The sequence below is a fragment of the Brachyistius frenatus genome, unplaced genomic scaffold, assembly GCF_029030835.1.
Source record: "Brachyistius frenatus isolate BFR_SWC_R1_liver_20210118 unplaced genomic scaffold, ASM2903083v1 Contig_30, whole genome shotgun sequence".
Lineage (NCBI taxonomy): Eukaryota > Metazoa > Chordata > Actinopteri > Embiotocidae > Brachyistius > Brachyistius frenatus.
In genome coordinates, this window is record NW_027210629.1 from 1,903,839 (window position 1) to 1,925,595 (window position 21,757).

The 21,757-nt window shown below is 39.1% G+C and overlaps 1 protein-coding gene and 1 pseudogene across 3 annotated transcripts in view; one reads left to right on the plus strand and one right to left on the minus strand.

Annotated features, from left to right (window-relative positions):
* The window catches only part of grid2 (glutamate receptor, ionotropic, delta 2), a 475,952-nt gene that overhangs the window by 78,541 nt on the left and 375,654 nt on the right, over positions 1 to 21,757 (plus strand). For all 3 annotated transcript variants that reach the window (XM_069699497.1, XM_069699496.1, XM_069699495.1), the window contains exon 2: positions 8,523 to 8,678. In XM_069699497.1, the coding sequence (XP_069555598.1) occupies positions 8,523 to 8,678 (156 nt within the window). The remainder of the gene's footprint in view (positions 1 to 8,522; positions 8,679 to 21,757) is intronic.
* Positions 1,423 to 2,397, minus strand: LOC138621474 (uncharacterized; annotated as a pseudogene).

A 21,757-nucleotide genomic window follows, 5' to 3' on the forward strand; every position in this document is an offset into this window, starting at 1 on the left:
CGTTGCTTGCTTCGGAGAGCGTAATTGCAAATTGTACCAATGAGACAGTCTCATCTGCTTTATTCTCTTCTTCAGAGGGGCGACATTATGAAGCATTGTACGCAGAGAGGCTGCAGTGTTTTCTACAAGATTATCCACTTGTGTGGGAGTAAAGTCAACGTAGCTGTCTTCCACTGCTTTGCCACATGGCATTGAAGAAGATAAACGTGTAATTGCTTCCTTAAACTTGGACACGGCATTGTCAGACAAACATCTACTGTAATGGAATTTATTCCCACATGCTGGGTAGACCCTTAATGTAACTTTAAATGTTAATAAAAAGTGGTCTGACAAAAGAGGGTTTTTAAGAAATATGATTCAATTTTCAGTTTCCATGCCAAATGACAGAACCATATCGAGGGTGTGGTTACCACAGTGAGCGGGTTTATTTACATGCTGAGAAAAGCCAATTGAGTCTAATAATGAGCTGAATAAAGAACTGAGGCTGTCATTGTCCACATCAACATGTTGAAGTCACTCACTATCATCACTTTATCTGAACTCAGCACTAAATCAGATGAAAAGTCAGAGAATTCCGTTAAAAACTCTGAGTAAGGACCAGGTGGGCAATAAACAACAACAAATATAATCGGGTTTTTTTGTGTTTTCCAAATTGGGTGTACAAGACTTATAGTCAGACTTTCAAATGAGTTATGACTGAGTTTAGGTCTTGGCTTAATTGATAAGCCACTCACCCCGGATCACCACCTACAGGTGTGCTGCATCTCCCTGATCACCTCCCCGGACTATATGTACCCTGCCCCTGCACTCCTCTGGTGGTTGGTTCATTTTGTTAGCCACCCGTGTCCATCCTCCGTCTGTTCTCCGTCCATCCTGTTCCCGTTCCTCCGGCTCCTGTTCCTCCTGCGGAGCCCCCTGTCAAAGTCACCAGTCGGTGGAGTTGCCCTCCCGACTCGGAGGATTATTGACTCCGTTTCTTCCAGCAGTCCTGTCCGCTGGTCTGCCGGCTGCCCTGCCGGCTGCCCTGCCAGCTGTGTCTCCCCGGATCTGTCGGTCGAGTTGCCCTCCCGACTGGAAGCAAGTGGACACGATAGGTGCCGCCTTTTGGTTTGTTTGTTTGTTTTTGTTTATTACAATAAAGACTGTATTTTGGAACTGATACCTAAGTCTGTGAGCTTGCATTTGGGTCCTTGGAAAAACACCCACCACATGACAAATCATTTACTAACAGAGATTTAGACGAGAGAGATCTGATATTTAATAGTCCACATTTAATTGTCATATTTTTTTTTATCCATTACATTGGTAGGATAATTTTCTATTGATATATCTTTTGTTGAATTTTGTGTATTTTTTAAACATAGGTGGTCTGGGAACAGACACTACCTCTAGGATGTTGAAAGTTTTGAGGGAGTGACCGTTCTAAAGAAGCTGCAGACTGCAACTCTGGGTCCTGGCCTCAACCCTGGGATGACCTGTTTTAGAGGTGTTAAGAGACATGGCCATGTTGCTAGAAAAAACAGCTGCACCATCCAAAGTGGGATGGAGGCCGCCTCGAGATCAGACCAGGCTTTCTCCAGAAAGTGTTCCAATTATCAATGAAGCCCACGTCGTTAGCTGGACACCATCTCGACAGCCAGCGGTGAAGTGACGACGTGCGGCTAAATGTGTCATCACTGGTCCGATTAGGCAGGGGTCCATAGAAAAGAGAAAACTACGGAGTCCGACATTGTTTCTGCAAAGTTACACACCGATTCGCATTCATTTTAGTGACCCGATTGGAGTAACTGGGTGTCATTACTGCCGACGTTAATAACGGTCTTATTGTATTTACGATGAGCCTTAGCCAGCAGTTTCAAGTTTGATTCAGTGTCGCCCGCTCTGGCCCCAGGAATGCGCTTGGTTATGGTCGCTGGATTCGCTAACTTCACGTTCCGTAAAATTGAATCTCCAATGACCAGAATTGGTTTATCAGTGGGCGTGTCGCTGAGTGGGGAAAATAGGTCGGAAACATGATGGGGTTGGTGGTGAACCGTGGGCTTCTGCTTGAGACTATGCTTCCTCCATGCTGCCACCCAGCCGCCCTGCGGTCCCAGCTGTTCGGGTCCTGCGGGGGACCGGCTAAGGAAGCCTATAGCCCTGTGCAGCTGCGCACCGCCTACCAAGGCCTGGTTAGCTCCTACTGATCTATCAAAGTTCTTGTCTCTGGTAAAGTTGATACACGATTTTCCTGCTGATCTACCATATTATATTTACACACATACATCGACACGCAAAACATGGATTACTACTTCCTATACCGAGCAAAACTGCATGGACATTGTGCGAGTCCATTTCATACATTTCAGAGCTGTCCTTATCATACTCCCTTGACCGGCTCTGTTCTCCTGTGACCATTAATTCTTTGTCCTCCTCTCCTTCTCAAACACACTCACACACACACAAGCACACGCAGAAGTGCACATTAATTCTACGCTGTCCTCCCAAGTGTCAAAATGCACTCCCTTCCAGCTCTGCCATCACTGCTGTAAATAACCGCCTGTTTGTGAGTTCTCGGCACTTTCTGTGTGTGTGTGTGTTTTTTGGACATTTGACACTGCAGGACGATAACCTCGCCTGTTCATCACCATCATCACTCAGCGCCACCACCACCTTGCTTTCATCATCACATTGAGACGGCAACACTTAGGTCCAGCCTTGTCACAAAGCAGCAGCACATCACCCCTGTGTGTGTGTGTGTGTGCATATGTGGGTATCTGTATTCCTCTGTAGTCATTATCCTTGTCAGTCTGTCAGTGTTCCTGTCACATTACTGCCATCAGCTGCAGCCTCAACTGCAGGTTTGTTTGCTTGAGAGAGAGAGAGGAATGGGCCCTCCATAGTAGTTCAGAAATCTTCAGTGCCCACTTTAGAGTCATCTTTGAGAAAGAGAGGCAGACAGAGTGAACAATACAGAAGAGCTGAGGGAATGAGAGTAGAAGGCCTAGAGGCAGGTGTGGAGACAGACTCAGATGGCAAGGGATTTTGGTGTCTTACCTTTAAAAAAGGCAAACTTTTAAACTGTCAGTGACCTGAATGACAAGGGGCGAATGTTATTTGAATTATTTCGACTTTAAAAATATTTTTTCATGACCACGTCTGTCCCTGTTGCCCTCCTCTTTTAACACGACTTCACCTCTCTTCATTCCCTCACCAGTGCTGGATCATTATCCTGAGAAGGAGCTGCCTTAATTGCTGGATCTTTATAGAGTGTGGGAATATAATGACTCCGCATTGGATGATGTGTCATCCTAATTTGCTCATTTAATAAGGAAATTGAGCTGTGTTTTGTACGTTCAGCAACATGCCTTTGTCTGCCTGAAAGCTCTGATTTTACATAGTAATTTGGATGGCTGTGCTGTATGACTTACTTCCCTTTGCAAATTTAAGTTTAAAATTAATATAGCCGTGTTTCCGATTTGAAACCAACCGGACTGACGCTTAAAGGAAACTACTTAGTATTCAAAAGCAACATTAATGGGAATCTTTGACTTACTGAAGAGGAAATCTGGTATTGCAACATGAAAGCAGACAGGATGAACTGTTTTTTTTTTGTACATGCTTGCTGCATTGATAGCAAAATCTGTCTTTTGTTCAGTCAACCACTTCATATCCCAAATGCTACTTCATGAGTTACTCTGAAATTTGGTACAGACACTTTAAATCAAATTCCCCTAATTTGAATTCTACTGACTTTGGCGATCCCTGACTTTTCCTGGGGTCCCACCATGAGAATTCACATTTGTATGCACATTTTGTTTCTGGTTTTATAAAAGGTCTCAATTATTGGTTAGATCTGCTTGAATATTGTCACATAACGTTTGTGGTTCTTGGTTCTGTGTCCCATTGATCTTGTTGATCCAATAGCACCGCTTGAAGCGTGACACTTGTAATTTAAAGTATTCAAATATTGGTTTGCACAGTCATATCCCCCTCTTGATCACTTCAGTCATTCATTTCTTTTTTTTTCTTTTTTATCCACTGTCATCATTTATCCATTACAGTACTTCATTAGTTTTGTATTATGGAGACACAAACTTATATTCACATAACCCTCAGCTCACCTTTATATTTAGTGCTAAATTATGCACATTAGGTAAATGTTACCATGCTTAAAAACTAAATTGCGGTAGTGAAAACTTTGCATTTCAGAGAATAGCACCACAGAGCTGCTCACTTGAATGCAGACTCTTATAAAGAGTTAAACTGTTGCTGAGCTTCTGTTGCTGAAACCAGGTCATTATGAAGAATGTGCATGGTTCAATATACCATGGCAGGAATAAAGCAGACACGAACACCCATGTTGTTTTTATGTTTTTTCACCTATTTGATGATGTTTTATATACTTTGATCGCTTGCATCAAGATTAGAAATGAAAGAGGTTGTGATGGTAATAGCTCTAAGTAATCCTATGTATTTACTGTTGTAGTTTTAAAATCTCAAAGGACAAGTGCGAAAATATTGTATGTGGATCAATTAAAGGTTTGGAAGTTGAAGGAAGACAGGACATTAATTACAGAGGATTTGCTCACTTTACTGTAAATAGAAAAGTAGTCATTGTGTAAAAGCTAACATCACTGACACAAAACTGACACTGCAATAAAATATTTTAGGAGGGATTTCTCATGGCCGATCAATTAATTATGTATGTTTTCCAGTGACAGCGCATTCCTTCCCTGTTTTTCTTTTACCTCCAGCATTTCTAATCAATCCCAAGGGGTTATTTGACAGTACACAGATAAACAAGTTATTTATTGCCCATTTATCAGTTTAAACAAGTGAGGAAATGAATACCAAACACTTGACCATAGGCAGACATCTGATCAATTCTTCTTGACCAAACAATTTGGGATGTCTGCTTTTGGGTGAGGTGTCGATTCAGATTGACCAGCGTTGTTGATGATGCGGTTGTCAAGAAAGGGATGGTTGGGAAAAAAGGTTGATGATTCACTGCCCCTGCCCACACGCTCTGTTTGTGTGCGTGTACATGTATGTGTGCCTGCCCTTGGAGCGTCTGTGTAAAACAAGATTCAGTGCTTTTATTTCCTGGCTGATTTATGTCGTGACGTCTGCCTTTGCGCTCACAATCACATTACTGGAAAAGGAGGAAGAGCCAAGACCCTGTGTGTGGTTCGCGTATGTGCACGCCTGCGCGTGTATGTGTTTGTAAATCAGCATGCAGTGATGTTGTTGTTCCAAAATAGCAGGCAGAGAACAGTAGACATTCACCAATATACTTTCTCTTCTCTCATCTTTCTATTTTTTTCCCCTCCCTCTGACATACATTGAATATGGATATCTTTTAATAGATATGTGTTAATAAATGCTACAGATTGTAAGAGGCTTGTTATTCAGAATTCAGAGGTTAATGCTCATTTTTTTCTTTTGTTTGTTAAGGGATAAAAGGACATTTGGATGAAGATACAAATCAGTTTCTTTGATATGGAAAATTTATTTTTATGAAATTGTCTATATGCTTCTCATTCTCTCCTCATTTTTTCAGTATCTGTCTGTTACTGCCTGCTCACAGGGCCTTGACTAAAGAGTGTTGTTTTTAATCAGATACAGGTAGCTAATAAATCACAGCAGCAGTGCAACAGCTTTCAAATAGAAAGATAGAGATTAGGCAGAGATAATGGAAGCGAGAGCAAACACGACTTGATTAAGTCTAGCAGGGCACATATTGCTCTATTTTAATATCCTCTTGTTACTGTTGCGGTCACGAGATCCAAAAACACATTGTTGGTGGTACTGTATATTTTAAAGGGCTACGAATAAAAACATATGCAAAGAAAGGAATCATATACAAAGAGAGTGGTGTACAACATTATGCAGTTTTTAACATGTCAAGGAGCTTGTTACTATGGTAACATCATTGCGGAACCCAACATATAAGGAGCCATTTAGTTATGTTAGTTTTGTTATGCTACTCCTGAAATACAAAATTTTAAAATCGCTATCGATACAGCACTTTCGAAAACACAGTTATAAGGTTATTTTCCAGGATTAAAACACTGCAATGAGATAGATAAAATAATTCAACTAGAATTAATAATAATAAAACCAAAACAATCAAATAAACAACAGTTACGACGAAAAGACAATACAAAATTATTATAAATGAGACAAAGACTACATTTTGGTTATATATTGGCATGCTCATGAATACAAAGCCGTTTAAAGTAATCTACATTTTAAAAATAAAGAAAGTGCACTGACACATTAGCAATAAATGTAAGTAAGAATGTCCTCCCAAAGCATTCATGTGAAGGCATATACTGCATACACCGGCCTCTCCTCTCCTCTCCTCTCCTCTCCTCTCCTCTCCTCTCCTCTCCTCTCCTCTCCTCTCCTCTCCTCTCCTCTCCTCTCCTCGCCTCTCCTCTCCTCGCCTCTTGTCCTCTTGTCCTCTAGACATATAACCTAACACTGACCTCCTGTGTCACACAGGTAGTTTAAAATGTGTACAAATCCTTTCTCAGCAGTGTCATCTTCAAACTGATTTGGACCTCATTCATAATTTACCTCTAATGGAATAGTTAATGAGTCTTTGTGTTTCACTTTTTATCGCGTTGTCCAGGCCTGTTTGTCTCACCTCATCTATACTGCATGATTAGAAAAATAACCAAGGCTCAATCAGTGGGAGGGTATTTACAGTAGCCAAATGTTGAAGAATCAAATTATCGAAGGATACATATTTCATGAGGCCTTTTGATGAAGAGACGTTTAGCATACCATTCCTAATAGCCTTCAAACAGAATTTGGGTGTGTGTGTGTGTGTGTGTGTGTGTGTGTGTGTGTGTGTGTGTGTGTGTGTGTGTGTGTGTGTGTGTGTGTGTGTGTGTGTGTGTGTGTGTGTGTGTGTGTGTGTGTGTGTGTGTGTGTGTGTGTGTGTGTAGGCTGTGAGGATCCTATTGTCCTGTCGAAGTCCGTTTTGCGCAAAAGTTTATTGAAAATATGGGAGAGAAAGATTCTGGTTTTCAAGATTTATGCTCGCCACAGATTTTTCTGGTTCAGTTAAATTTAGCGTTTCAGACTGTTTAATTACAATATAGTAACCCACAAAGGGCCGAAGATTTTCTGTTTTTTTTAAATGATTAAGTAGGCTAGTGGATTAGTCTGGCACACACCTGGAATAAGAATACTAATCTAATCATATTAAAGTAATATATATATATATATTTTTTTTTTTTATTTATTTTTTTTCAGGATGACTTTTATCCAAAGTACTGCACTTTGCTCTATCAATAAAGCACATTTTCCTCAGCTAGTTTGGCCTCTGTGGGATTGAGACCACAACCTTTGTGGTATTAACGGCAAACTATGCAAGACCAATTACAGCAACTTCTAAATGTGGTACAAAACAGCCCTCAGCCAATGTAGCCCGCATTGTTATTAATGGAATTGGCAACCTCTGTCTTTTACACATGCACAGGCAAACACATCCACACTATACAATGTGACGCTTCTTTTCTGGCCAGTGAAATCCACTTAGCAGTGCTTCACTGCGCCAGCTTACACAATTAGTGGCCCAGTGGATTCAGGGGATGAATTGGCTTGAAATGAGAAGCTAAAAGGGAAGAAACAGAGAAAAAGATAACGTGGTTGATTGTGTGCAACAGACCAAAGTGAAGACTAAATCAGTACCAGCCAGTCAACACCCCACGTTGCCTCATTCTTCTGTCTCAGCAGCCCTTCAGGTTGACATTTATTTTTTATGACTAATTTAGCATTGACTAGTGGGAACTTTATCTGCCACTACAGATCCTGGCACACACCAGTCTTTTCTTCTGCCATTTCCCCTAGTGCGGCAACCGTTTTGTTTGAGTCCTACTTGGGCAGTGTTTAACCTCAGAGTGAGAACTGATTTCAAACCATCTCATCCTCACACCCACGCTTTCTCAAGCTGCGTCCCAACTCTGCAGCTAAACACTTAGAATCCTCACTTCTCGACTTATTCAAGCGCGTCATGACAGAGCACAGATTCTTCTTCAGTGTAGCTTTCTCACACCCACATTTTGAGAATACAACTCGCCTGTCTTTTGCAGCCCATAACAATCCCATAATAAGGCAGGTTGTCATTTAAAGGAGGTTTTTAGCAGTCGTCTTAAAGTCCAAATATATCAAATGGCCAGGTTTTATTCATCATATGTTTGTCTCTAGATGGTCACACGTCTTAACATTTTCTGCTGTCAGATGTAAATAATGGAAACTGGCTTTAAACACTTAAAGTAAAGTAAAGTAAACCACATCCAGTTTTATCATGAAGAAACAGCTGACAATGTTTTGAGGAGCACAACACATATGCAGGAAAGGTATAATTAAATTTAGGGAGCTGTTAAACAAGACCATATATAGGATGGAGTTGAAGGGTTAAGCCTGGCCCTAGTTTCTATGAAGAACTCACCGTCCTTGGGCTCCATACTTCTGGGGTCGACTTTTCTAACACTGAGTAACGGTTCTCTCTCTTCCTTTTTCCACAGGCGCCATCTTTGATGAGTCGGCACGGAAAGACGACGAGGTGTTTCGCCTTGCTGTGGCAGATCTCAATTTAAACAACGAGATCTTGGAGACGGAGAAGATCACCATCTCTGTGGAATTCGTTGACGGGAACAACCCTTTCCAGGCAGTGCAAGAAGGTAGGATGATAAATATGTAAAATATACAACACAACCACAGAAAATCATGATCTCGTTATGAGAGCAAAATGTGAGAGGCAGCAGCATTAGGCCCTCTCACAATCCTCTGTCTATTTTGTTCACACCTTCAGTATAATGAGAACAGAAAGACACAGGAAATGAATTTGTGAAAAAAACAAACATTTAAAATGTTAGCACAAAGTCAGGCCCATGTCTTTAATTTTATCTATCATGCATTGCTTACATGCCCTTTGAGTTGACCTGCAAATGGGCTAGTGCTTTATTTCTGTCCTCTTTCTGTTTCTGTTGTTGCCAGTTAGTTTATTTTATGGAAATCTAGTTTGGAAAAGAAATTGACTCCGTAATGTTCATATTTATCAGTGAAATAGTGAATATACTCATCTATCCGACTTTGTTTCATCCAAAAGGGCAAAACATTTCAATATAAGAAAGCATGGCTGTCAGAGAGTTGAAGAGCTGATTCAAATAACAACTGGCTGATTCTGAATCAAACATTCAGTTTGAAATAATTCAGTGTAACTAAGCTTCGTCAGGTCAGTAACCTTTTAGTAATGCTCTAGTTCAACAAGTATGTTTGACTAATTCATCAAAATACCCTCAAGTGACAATTAGAAGCAGTTTTGTTACATTTAATGAAATAGGTCAGCAGTGCTGTAGAGGAGCCTTGTGCTACTCCAGCTAATGTTTTTTTTCATTTAATTATACAGGTAAATAGACAAGTTTAATAGAATATTAAATTTGACCAGATTTTTGGTACATTTACACCGTTTAACCGTCTTTATATAAGCAAATGTGTAACCACAAATGCTGCTCTGTAATTTTGTTGCTGCTGTTGAAGTATTTAAAAAAAATCTTATAAACAGATAAACCGATTTGAATTAGTTAAAAAAAACAAAACTATTGTGACATGACCTCATAATAATATTTTCTGTTTAAGATTGACCGTTTTAAGAGCAGAGATTTGTGTTAGTTTTTTTCTTCCTTTGAACTCCAAATAGCAGCCTTCAGTTTTACCAGCACAATCTGTGACATTACAGAAATTAAGGTAACATGAAATGTAACTGAAAATAGTCATAAAGAGAAAGATTGTGTGGGTGTTTTGGGTGATGGTGTGACATTACGGTTGTCAGTGCTGCAGGCACAAACACACAAATGCAACCGTACAACATAGAAATGATTAGGCATACATGAAATACATCTACTTTTAGGCTGGAGCACACAAAAACACAGTTTTATCATCAAGAAACAGCTCGAAGGCATTATACTGTTTTGTAGTCAAATATGATAAGTAATATGATAAACTGGCCAGCCCCAAACCCCACTCTTTCCCACTCATTCAAACACATTAGACAATACATTCTTTGTACATCTGGCTGCCGAGTTACTTTTAATGACACGTTTGCTTTGTTGCTGTAACAATTATGATGCTGAAACAGTGTAAATTACAAAACACCGCAATGAAGCACTGATATTGGGATTGCATGACTAATGATTGTTCTGACAACAGGATGTGTCACGCAAATCTTTTCAACAACAATGTGTGAATGGCTAATTAGGGCATCTGTTTTTGTGTTTGATAGTCATCCAAAAGCTTATGTGAAGTAGGTCAAAACCCAGCTATTTTCTTCTTCTGGATGTTTAATGATTAATGGTTTTATTTAGAAATGTCATCAGTGACTCATTCTGTGAACACCTTCAGTGTAGAAAATAAATATTTTCTAAAGAACAGGGACATTTATAAAACCAAATAGCTTGAAAGGATGCATTATTGGAAGAAATGGTATTGCAAGTAGTCCAAGACGCGCATACTTGGCCAGTCAGGCTATCTCGGGCAGATACAACTGCTGCCCATATGGATCAGTATCCATGATTGGAGAAACATATTGCAGTGAGTACAAGAAACTAGTATGTTGGCATAAAGTAAAATGGGATGATAAACTAGTGATCGCTCAAATATCCATGTGTGCAAGAGCCTTTTTGACTGGCTGTCTGCCTTGCGAGCAAATTACTTTAGAGTAAACAGGGACTATATCAAAAATACAAACATGGGAAAGAAGATCCTTATTTACTTACATATTGTTGTGACACAACTACAAGTGTTTAATGTGTTTTTAGTACTAATCTTTTAGTTAATTGTTGCTTGTGCATCCTTCAAAATGAAGAAAAACAAAACTCCTGAGTTTCAAAGAGCAGGGCATACAGTATTTATTTTTTGAGGATCTATTCTATTCTGTTCTATTCAATTCTATTCTATTCTATTTTTTAAAAATTACAAACTGTGCCACTACATCGTAAAAGGAAATTTGTGAATAACAGGTTTCTACAAGGTTTCTATCAAAACATTTTTGCACTCTATAGTACAGTATACAACAGTGAAACTTTGTAATTACAGACCGTTCTCACGTCTTTGCTGAAACAAAAAACAATGGATTTAAAGAGGCAACATGAAAATTGCCAGAAGTTACAATCCCCTCAGTGATTTAATTAACTGATAATCAATTATCAACACCCAAGCACGCACACACACACACACACACACACACACACACACACACACACACACACACACACACACACACACACACACACACACACACACACACACACACACACACAGGCATATGCACACGCACACACATTAGCCTTGACTGTGAGGCAACAAAAGACAATATAGAGAATACATCTGTGAGCTTGTTTGCATTTCAAACACGCAGCAGGATTCATGTCTGCACCAAACAATGGTGGCCAAACTGTAAGTGTATCTCTGCTTCAGAGACTCGCTCACGGGACCTTGTGTGGATGTATTGTGTGCATAAATGTGTGTGTGTGTGTGTGTGTGTGTGTGTGTGTGTGTGTGTGTGTGTGCGTGCGTGCGTGCGTGTGTGCGTGCGTGCGTGCGTGCGTGCGTGTGTGTCCCTCTTAGAGCCTTGTTAAGGCCATTGCTTTGATATAAGGGCTCTACAGTGATGTCTGGTACTCAGGCTGTAATTCTTTGAAGTCCCAACCTGAGTTGTTTCATCAGCTGGGCTCTGTGTGCATGTAGGCTGAATTGCTGTTTGTTTCTTACTTTATTTCAAGAAAAGTGGGCACCTTCACTTCTCTCATATTATCATTGTGTAAAGAAAAAACAACAGAGAGTAAAGAGAGAGGTGACCGCACAGCAGGAAGCTGCATTTGAACACTTGCTATTTGGCCGAGCAGACTGACCCCACAGCATGTTCCTGGACCCATGGAGTGTGTGTCGTCTTCATGTGGTCTTTAGCGTTTTAGCTTCTCTTACAGTTTGGTGTTTTATTCTTTTTCAGGCATTGTTTGCTGATGGTACACATTATTTTTCAACAGTCTCATATGTTGCATTCATGAGTATCACCATTAATCATTAATACTTTTTTAAGTATAGATTAAATGCCACTAATTCATCCCTGAGCTTGAGACTTCTACCAGATAACATGTAATTTCAAACCAGCTTTGCTTCTAATATTCTGCTTCTTTCATCAATCAATTTGCTCCGTCTGTTGACTGGTCTGTCCAAATTTGTGGGTGGCACAAGGAATTCATCTTTATCTTCCTGTCTGCCTGAGTCATTTCCTCACCAGTCTGCCTGCCGGTCTACCATTTGCCCGTCCGTTTGTGTAGTTATCTGGCTGATTAATTGATTGCCTGTCTTTCTATCTGCCTGTCGATCAGTGTATTTGTCTGGCTAACTAGTAACCTGTCCAGCAAATCAATTGCCTTTGGCTTTGTCTCTTATGTTCTATGGATTCAGTTGCTTGGTGCCATTTTAGGCAGAACAAAAAATACAATTAATTCCATAAATCAATCAATATGTTTAAAATTAAAATACAATAATGCTCATTTATGCATAGAAACAAACTTTACACTGTCACTGACACATTTTCTAAATTGTTCTTCATTTGTGAGTTTGTTGAAATCGCAGCAATTTTAAATTATGAAACAATAACAGATGTTTCAGTTACCTTTCACTTGCTTAGATTCTTCTCATCAGACATACAAGATATTGCAAACTGTAGCTACAGTAGATACATCATAAATGCCATTGCAGTTAAGGGGTTCATTAAAGGATTGCTATAGTTAATCATTTGTAAACAGTCAAAACCTGTTGCAGTCAGCCGTGTGATTAATAGCAACATTAACCACATGCTAGTTTACGTACATGAAAGTGTACAGGGGTAATTTGCAGTTGGCCTTTCATTTATAGATTTCTGGCTAACTCATTTGAAAAGGTGATAGCTCATAATATAATCAGCATTCATGACTTTCTTCTAGACACAATCTGTGAAGCAAAGCTTGATGGATGTTCACTGGTGGGATTAGTGAGAGATCACCAAGCTTAAATAAATTCAATATTAAAAAATTAAAAAAATCATAATGTAATCATGCTGCATGGAAGGAGAGCAGCTGGTTCAGCAGAAGCTCAGAGAGGAGGGTGAAGTGTCGTCGTTTTGATTTGTCCGATGTCTCAGCGGGATATAGAAGTAAATGTGGCCAAGTAAAAGATCACAAATCTTTAGTAATTTGTGTGTTTCTGCCCCCCGCCTTGTCTGTCTTTGGGGTAATTAAACAGTGATATATATCATTAATTGATCAAAATGATAAAAAAAAAATCATTTGTTTTAATACATTACTTAAATTATTGTTGTTTGACTTGAGAAACTGTAGCTCTTTCAAAGTACTGCTGTCATTAAAATCTGGACAAATTAAAGCTTAATTCAACCTTATTTTTTCCCATTATAAACTTCCTTTTTTAAAAATACACCTGCATTGTTTGTGTGCTCTTTAGAGTTGCAGGATTTAGAAATGCACTACAGTAAATACAGCAAAGTGTGTACCGAGTCACAACTAAACCCTCACTAAAGAGGTGTTGAATTATATAAATGATTGACTTCATGTTCATTGATTTTATTGACTTGTTTTTACATGAATTGAATTTTAACACGGTTCACTGTCACTCACTTACAGATTAACACATAGGGGAATGTGCCACAGTTACATATCCATACAATAATAATGATAAAGAGGATTCCACATCTGCATCTCTGCAGCATTACACTAGAACTGCCTGGTGTTTTTGGAAATTGTCTTTTAGCCATGAGGCAATAGACCATATTACAATAGAGCTGTCCAACTAGATTCTAATTTTAAAGAAAATCATCTGTTTAAATTCTTCATCCAAATGATTTGCTGTGCAGTCCTGTGCGTGTGTGCGTGTGTGTGCGTGTGAAATTGTCTCAGGAGTGTAGCGTGGGGCTTGGATTAAATCACCTGCCCTCTCTTCCTCCCTTCCTTTCTTCCCCCTGCATGGCACTTAATTGTGGGTCTGCTCCTGTCACTTATATTCACATTTCACTCCCTACACTGTGTTCCATCTCCACAGTCCAAAAAGCCTCGACAATACTTATGGAACAGGTGGAGCTGCGTGTGTGTGTGTGTGTGTCTGTGTGTGTCTGTGTGCATGTCAGTGTGTGCCCGTTCATGTCGCCCTCGATTAAAGCAATAAGAATCAGCTAATTGGATAACAGTCTATGGAAAGGTGGGGGGGGGGTGTGTGGAAATGGAAAGCAGGAGGAGACCACAGGAGGGGGGTAACTCAATAGTTGTCTCAACTTATTTTTCATCTCAGCTTAGTCTTGACATGCAGGGCACACAGCTGCATTTATGTGCACGCTGCCACACACACACAGAAAAAACAAAAAACAAACTCACCTTTGCTAGAAGCTACACGGTCTTGACAGAGCCTGCCAGCATCTATGGCTGTTAGTCCATTGTGTCTCTCAAAGTGCAGGACTCTCTTTTTTAAGATGAGGAGTAATATATATTTTTTATTATTTAACACGAGATAATATAATATACAATACAACTATATATACAATCACTATATAACAAAATAAATAATCCCAATAACTTAATTATACCCACATACAGTACAGAGTGATACACTGTAGGCAGCTGTAAAATTCAAACTAAGGACATAGATAGTGGAAAATTTTTTTTTTTTCCAATAGGCAATATCAACCTTACAGGTGGCACTAAAATTATTAGCTCATGAATCTTTTGGTCTGTCGAATTACAAAAGAATATAATCTATTTTTCAGACAAAATCATTTTATCAATTTATATAATAATGATCTGATTATCAATAATTAAAATAACTGACCCTCTGCAAAGTCTTCGCCCATTTGTTCTGTAAAAAACTGCTGAGACAGTTCAGCACCATGGACAGCACCAATAATCCCCAAAGCAGAGCGGTTTGCTTTGGACTTGTGAAAAAATAGCTGCAAACAATAAATGGGTAGCAACAAAAATACAGGCACTTCAGCAACATTTTGGACACCTAAGAGTTTTGCACACTGTAATCTGTAGATTTATTTGTAAACTGATAAAACTGACATGTTTCCCATTGATCTACACCCAATAAGCGATAATATAAAAGTGAAAACTTGTTTTTAGAATTTTTTTCAAATGTATTCAGGTCCTTTACCGTGGCACACTAGGTTGTGATCAGTTGTATCTCATTTAATTTAATTATTTTTGAGAACTATTGAGAACTTGACTGGAGGCCACCTTCACCAAAGTGACTGATTGGCCATAGTTTGGAAAGGCCCACATCCGTGTATTTGACATCCGGCAATTCAAACTGCATGTCAGGCAATGGTACGAACACATTTCTAGATCTTTGAATCATCCCATGGTCACAGTGGCCTTCATAATTGTGAAATGGAAGAAGTTTGGAACCCCCTGGACTTTTCTTAATGTTGGTCGTGTGGTCAAACTGATTTACCAAGTAGGAAGGACCTTCGGGCATGAAGATGACCAAGAACCCATTGGCCCTTTATCAGAGCTTCAGCAGTCCTCTGCAGAGATGGGAGAACCTGCCAAAAGGACAACCATCAGTCAGGTTTATTTGGGGCTGGACAGATGGAGAAGACTACACTTATAGTTTAAAAAAAAACTTAAGCATTTAAAGGATTTAACTATTTTGGCAGAACTCCAATGACTTCGTCTGACAAACACCACACACTCTGATGGGGTTTCTAAGTAGCAGGGACAGACTATCCGATTTGAAAAGGAATAAAAGCACCCAAAAACAGAGGGAACCTGCTCCAGAGTGCATGCAAACTGAGACTGGGGTGACGGTTCACCTTTCAGCACAATAGTGGACCAAAGCATACAGCCAAGACAAAGCTGGAGTGGCTTCTGGGCAAGTCTCTGAATGCCCCTCAGTGGGTCAGCCAAAGCCTAGTTTTAAACAGAATTTAACATCTGTGGAGAGACCTTAAGACGGCATTTCGCAGACGCTTCCTGCCAAACATATTTTCAGTCTGTCATCATGGGTTATTGAGGGTAGATCAACGGACAAAAAAAATTCAATTATATTTACTGAACGATAAAGTGAAGGGGTTTGAATACTTTCTGAAGTAATTATAAATGGCCTTCTTCAAACCTTCCTTTGTTGTTACCTTTTAACATTTACAAGGACATGACCTTATGCTCAGTAATGCACATTACAAAAGTGCTGTACCAAAGGGTTTCTGTTGCTACTTTCAGTAAATTCCTGCTGTAATCTTATAGTTTGTTCAGTTCTTTCAGGGTTTTTGGTGACACTGGAAAGGGGTTGGAAATGCTGCTTCTGTTAATTATCAATGCCTGTCATTCTTTGAAGACTAGTTTGAGAAAACATACCTCAGACACTGTTCTGTTCATCTTAGAGAATGACGAGCCCTGTTTGCTCTCATTCCAGCTCATAAATATTCTGCAATCCCAATGTTGTTTAATTTGGTCATAAATGATGTTAACACTTTAATTATTTTAATGTGACACAATAAATAGTGGTAAAAATGTTTTAGCAGCAGTGACGTGTAATTATGTGGGCTGTTAATGCACAATGGCATGTGTATACACATAATGATAAAATGCTCATTAAGTTTTAATAGATTGGAATGACTGAACTATATATTTACAAGGTCTGTCATCTTGTCAATATCTGTTCTAACACAGTGAAACTTGTGATTCACAGGAACAATGAGGTATAGTGTTGAAGTCAGCATGAAGCAAATGCCTTTAGGGTGTGAGAAACATTTCACTGCATGAGTGTGATGAGAATAACTAAAGCAGACTTTTTTGTGTTGATGAGTAAAGTGTGGTAATGTAAACACATTAACAGGAAACAAAACTTTAAAGGATAAGGCTTTTGAAAATGAAATTCTGACATATAAGCCTCGCTCTAAATACATTTGTTAGTTACCTGGAATGTTTTTCACACTTTCACTCCTTTTTTTTCATTCAAAAAACAAACTAGGAGGATTTGAGTTTCGTAATCAGGACATTTTTCATTTTTTCCCCTTCAAATATTGCAATCTTCCTTGTTTGTAAAATATTAATGTGCCGTTTAAAAGATTGAGAAGACCCCATCTTCTGTTGGAGTCTCAGTCTGTAATCCAAACATAAACAAGAGTGTCTGTACCAGCAGCAAAGTCAAAGCTCTGGATTGGAGCCATGTAACAGTGAACCTTATTGACCTAAAATGCGCTGAATGGTAGAAAATAGAGAAAGATAGTGGCTCAAACATTTGTTTAAGCTTTTTTATGTCTCAGTTTGATTTACAATCCAAACTCACCTGGTTGCAGATTATGGCATCGCCATCAACTTTGACAATATGCCTGACCACGTGTGTGCTTGTTCATTGGTCATTGAAGATTTTGTGAAGGATTTTGAGGTTTCATCCAACCTGCACACTGTTGAAAATGAACACCTCTCCCCTGGTTGAATGTTCCTAAAAACACAAGTTGTGATAAAAATCTCAAAGCTTCCTTTTTCTACCTCTGATTCTTTTGCTTGCTTGCTTGTTTTTCATTTTCATATCAACTTTACATGGCAAATGTGTCAATTTTTTTTTTATACACATCCAGTTATCAATTTACATTGCAAGCAGGCAATCCAGGAAACTGAAACCCCGAGATCATGACATAAAAAAATCAGGAATTTTGTCAGGCTTCAAGGTATGTGTTGCTCGTAACCAGCAGTAGTTTGAAGAAATCAACTTTCTATAAGGACCCACTGGCAGCTGTGGGCATGGTTTAGGTGTGCCGGCAGCGAGAGCAATACTGATCTTATTGATTGAAGTTAGCCTGTAATAGACGGTGATAGACGATTCATCCAAACACCTACCAAGTATCTTTTTGAAAGTGCCTGCCCTTATCAAAGCAGCTTCCAAGGATCATTTCTCAGATGGTGTTACAAACCGTCTGGTGCAAGAGGTTAGTAAACAATATGCATATTGGCCGCCTGGTGTAAATATTTCCCTTCTCACCCTTGAAAAGAAAAACATGTCTAAGATTCTAGATGCTTTACTGTCTTTATTGTCCACTGTTTGTTTCAGTTCTCTGCTGTTTCATACTGCAAAATGTGGCTCCAACTGGCACAGAGCTACGGAGTTGTTGATACCCAATGTTGGATCACTTACATGAAACAAAGCCATTTGATTGATTGTTATATCAACTCTTCTTTAATGCAGGCTAAAAAAAAAAAAAAAAAAAAAAACTCCACTGAGAGCTTACACTGATACAGTTCACAATATATTTATACCTTCCTTCAGTCTCATTAGGGCCCGAGCACCGAACGGTGCGAAAGCTCTATTGTTATTATGGTTGCAACTGATCACAGGAAGAGAAGAAAAAGCCTTCTTTTGATTAGTTTTGATTGACTTTAATGGAAACATCTTTAAAGCCTCTTATATTATTCTAAGCTAAACCCTTATTTGAAAATTGTAGTATTTTCAGCCAATTCCCCCTGATGAATCTATGGGCCCTTTCATGAATGTTTCATTGACATTATTTAATTTACTTTTAATTAAAACAACACAGATTCAGTTTCCTCTGATGCCATGAAGCAGAGGAAGCATTCAAACTTATTAATTCAGAAAAAAATACAATTTCAGACTATTTACTGGGCCTGTTTATGTGTATGAGGACAAAGTTAAGTTGTCTGCTCTATTCTTTTTCACTTCTGCAAAGCTTGACCTTAAAATTAACAACTATTTAAGTATCAAAGGAGGGAAGTGTTATTTTGTATTAATGTAACTTCTTGGTTAATTTGTGGAAACTGTGTCTGTGTTTATTCCAACTTCATGTGACTGATCAAACTCACGAGTGCACTTGTCAGCAATAACACAAAAGAGGCTATCCTTGTTTTTCAAAAAGTTGTTTGGTTCACTGGATTGAAAGTCCCATTGCCAAATTCTGTGTTATTTTTCTTTCTCTAAATGTCCCTTTATTCACCTCTTTGAGCAGCTTTCGTGGTTTTTAAATGTGCTCTAGAAATAGATGTTACCCAGAATTACTTTATATATAGTATGACAATAGTCGCTCAGAAAAGACTTAAAATAGTACATCTATTGCTCTTAGTCATTTGAAACAGAAGCTTACTCGAGCCTTCTTAAGACAATCTGAATTTGGTCTTACAGATGCAGTCAGCCGGTCTGACTGTTATCAGACTAATGAATAGGAGGTTGTCATCATACATCTGTCCCAAATATATGGTCTAGTAGGGGCCCACTGAATCTACCAGTAGGTCCAGGAGGTCGTTAGCAATGACATGACTGTTGCACAGTTCTAGTGACAAGCAAAGTAGAAGTTTGTTGTTATGGTGACAGTAATAAACACATGCTTAACGTTGTAACACGGTTATAGTTTGGTTGGGTTTAGGCACATGTTAAATTAGGCATGGCGTTATACAAAGTATCTTAAAACCGTTCCACAAGTTAACTTATGTCAGTTACTTAAAATATTTGGTCTCCAGGGTGAAAGCTCAGTGTTTACTCTCTCCAACTTCGTCACCCATTACTCTACTTCACCTGACTTCCAACTTCGCTCCTTGAAATTGATGTGACCGAGAAGATGCAGTTCGCTCAGTTTAGGTAGGCCACTATTAAACTATATATTTCTGACAGATCTGTGATTATCTCCTATTCGATATTCTGATAACAGTCCCATCACATGCCCCACCACTTTGTTTTTGTGAAGTTTACATTTAGACTGTGACTGAAAGCCAGTGAGTCCCTTGTGTGGAACATGAAGCTCTTCACCCAAACTAAAAAATTCAAGAGGCAGGGGAAAACAGCAGGTAAATGAATGAGGCAGGCTGTTAAACCTTCACCTACAGTAGTAAGTTAGGACTAGGGTCGACTACGGTCGACTAGGGTACACTTCATGTTCCAATAGAAATGTAATGTAGAGCTCTTATTGCTTTTTATATGTACATATATTAACCTTCATCTGCTATTCAATATCACAGTCACAATTGCCCTTCACATTATTACCTGTATCTAATAAAAATCATGTTTAAGATTTATGAAGCTCTTCTTCCTCTCTGCCTCTCGAACCTTCTCACTTTCTGTTTCCCCACATTACAATTTGACTCAAGTAAAGCTGACATACACTAAAATTAGCTGCCATAGAAACCGGGGCCAAAATAATTTATTTTTGTGCTCCATTCTCCATCTTTTCCTCCCTCTTCCATGTTTCTGTCCATCCTCCGCATCTTTGTGTCTTTATTCTCTGATGTGAATGCAGGCAGCTGCCATAGAGACCAAAGACATCTCATTTTCTAAGGCCGCTCCATCACTCAGGGCCTGGAAGCCCTCCTCCAGCTGCCATCCTCCCTTCATTTGTCCATTTATCCAACTGCATAACAAACAACTGTGTACAGTCAAACACACACTTACACAAATGCACTAATACTGAGCACATGGTGGCTGTCTTGATGCCTTGCTGTCTCTGCTCATCCTTCTCCACTAGCTTTATCCCTCCCCCTTTCTGCTGTAGACATGGCTACATTTCAAAGATGTTAACCACTGCGTTATTTAATCTTCAATATATTTCCATCTTTTTTTTCTCATCTCTCTTTCCCATTTAATCTTTTTTCTCTTAGTCTTTGTCTTTATTAATTGATGAATTGCAGTAATTCAATTAACCTCCTTACTTATCTAGCAGGCAGGGGTCGGGTGGTATCCATGACAACACTGATATTTTACAAGAGGCAATATGATGCTATTTTGTGTGCATGCATGTGTGTGTGGGGAGTCTAGCAGCTGACAGCTGGGGACAGATCAGATCCAACCAGACTTTCAGAGCTTTGAATAATGTGTGTGTGTGTGTGTGTGTGTTGTGTTGTGTTGTGTTTTGTGCGCTCATTTGGTGGTAGGTCTGTTGATTGGTTGGTAGATAGAAAGTGTCATTTGAATAGAAGTCAGAAGTGCATCTCCATTGAGAGGTTTCCTTCCTGCCCCTACTGAGCATTGACCAGTGCACACTCTCTCTCTTTCTCTATGGCTGCTTGACAGCCAGCTTCCCCTTTCTAAGTACACAAAGGCAGTCCTTCACTGTAGATGGAAAAAGATCACCATGAAATTGTTTTTGTTGTGGTTTCTCTCTTTAAAGCAGCACTGTCCTTCAACTGAAAAATATATTTCCATTTTTTTAATTGCTTTTTTTGCCCTTAAAACTCTCTATAAAATGTACTCTCTTTAAATTTACATCCATAATAGTTGAACTAGATGATGAAGCGCATATTGACATTATTCTTTCCCTCCACCACTGCGGCACAGTCGATTAACTGGCACGTGATAATGTTGGTCTCTGAATACATAGCATAGTGGCATGGTTTAAATAGCTCCCATTTAAACCATATTTTATATATAATTTCAGGGGGTGGAACGGTTCACGTAAGAAATCAAACATGGTTGGTCACAGCTGGTTACGGTTGGGGGCATGTCTATATTGTTCGGTTAATCTGAAATAGACTATGAGGTATGCGTAAAAAAAAAAAAAAACAAACTTTAAATAGCTATAAAGGAAGTACATATAACACTAAAATGACACACAGCTGAGTAACATTTAGTAGCCAAATGTTGAGGGTGTGCAATTTGAGCACCATATGTTAAAAGGGCTGTGTCTCCCACAGGGTTCTTAAAACATCTGCATAAATCTCAAATACAAATTTAAGGCTGAGACTTCACATGTCAATGTACAATCCATGATCTT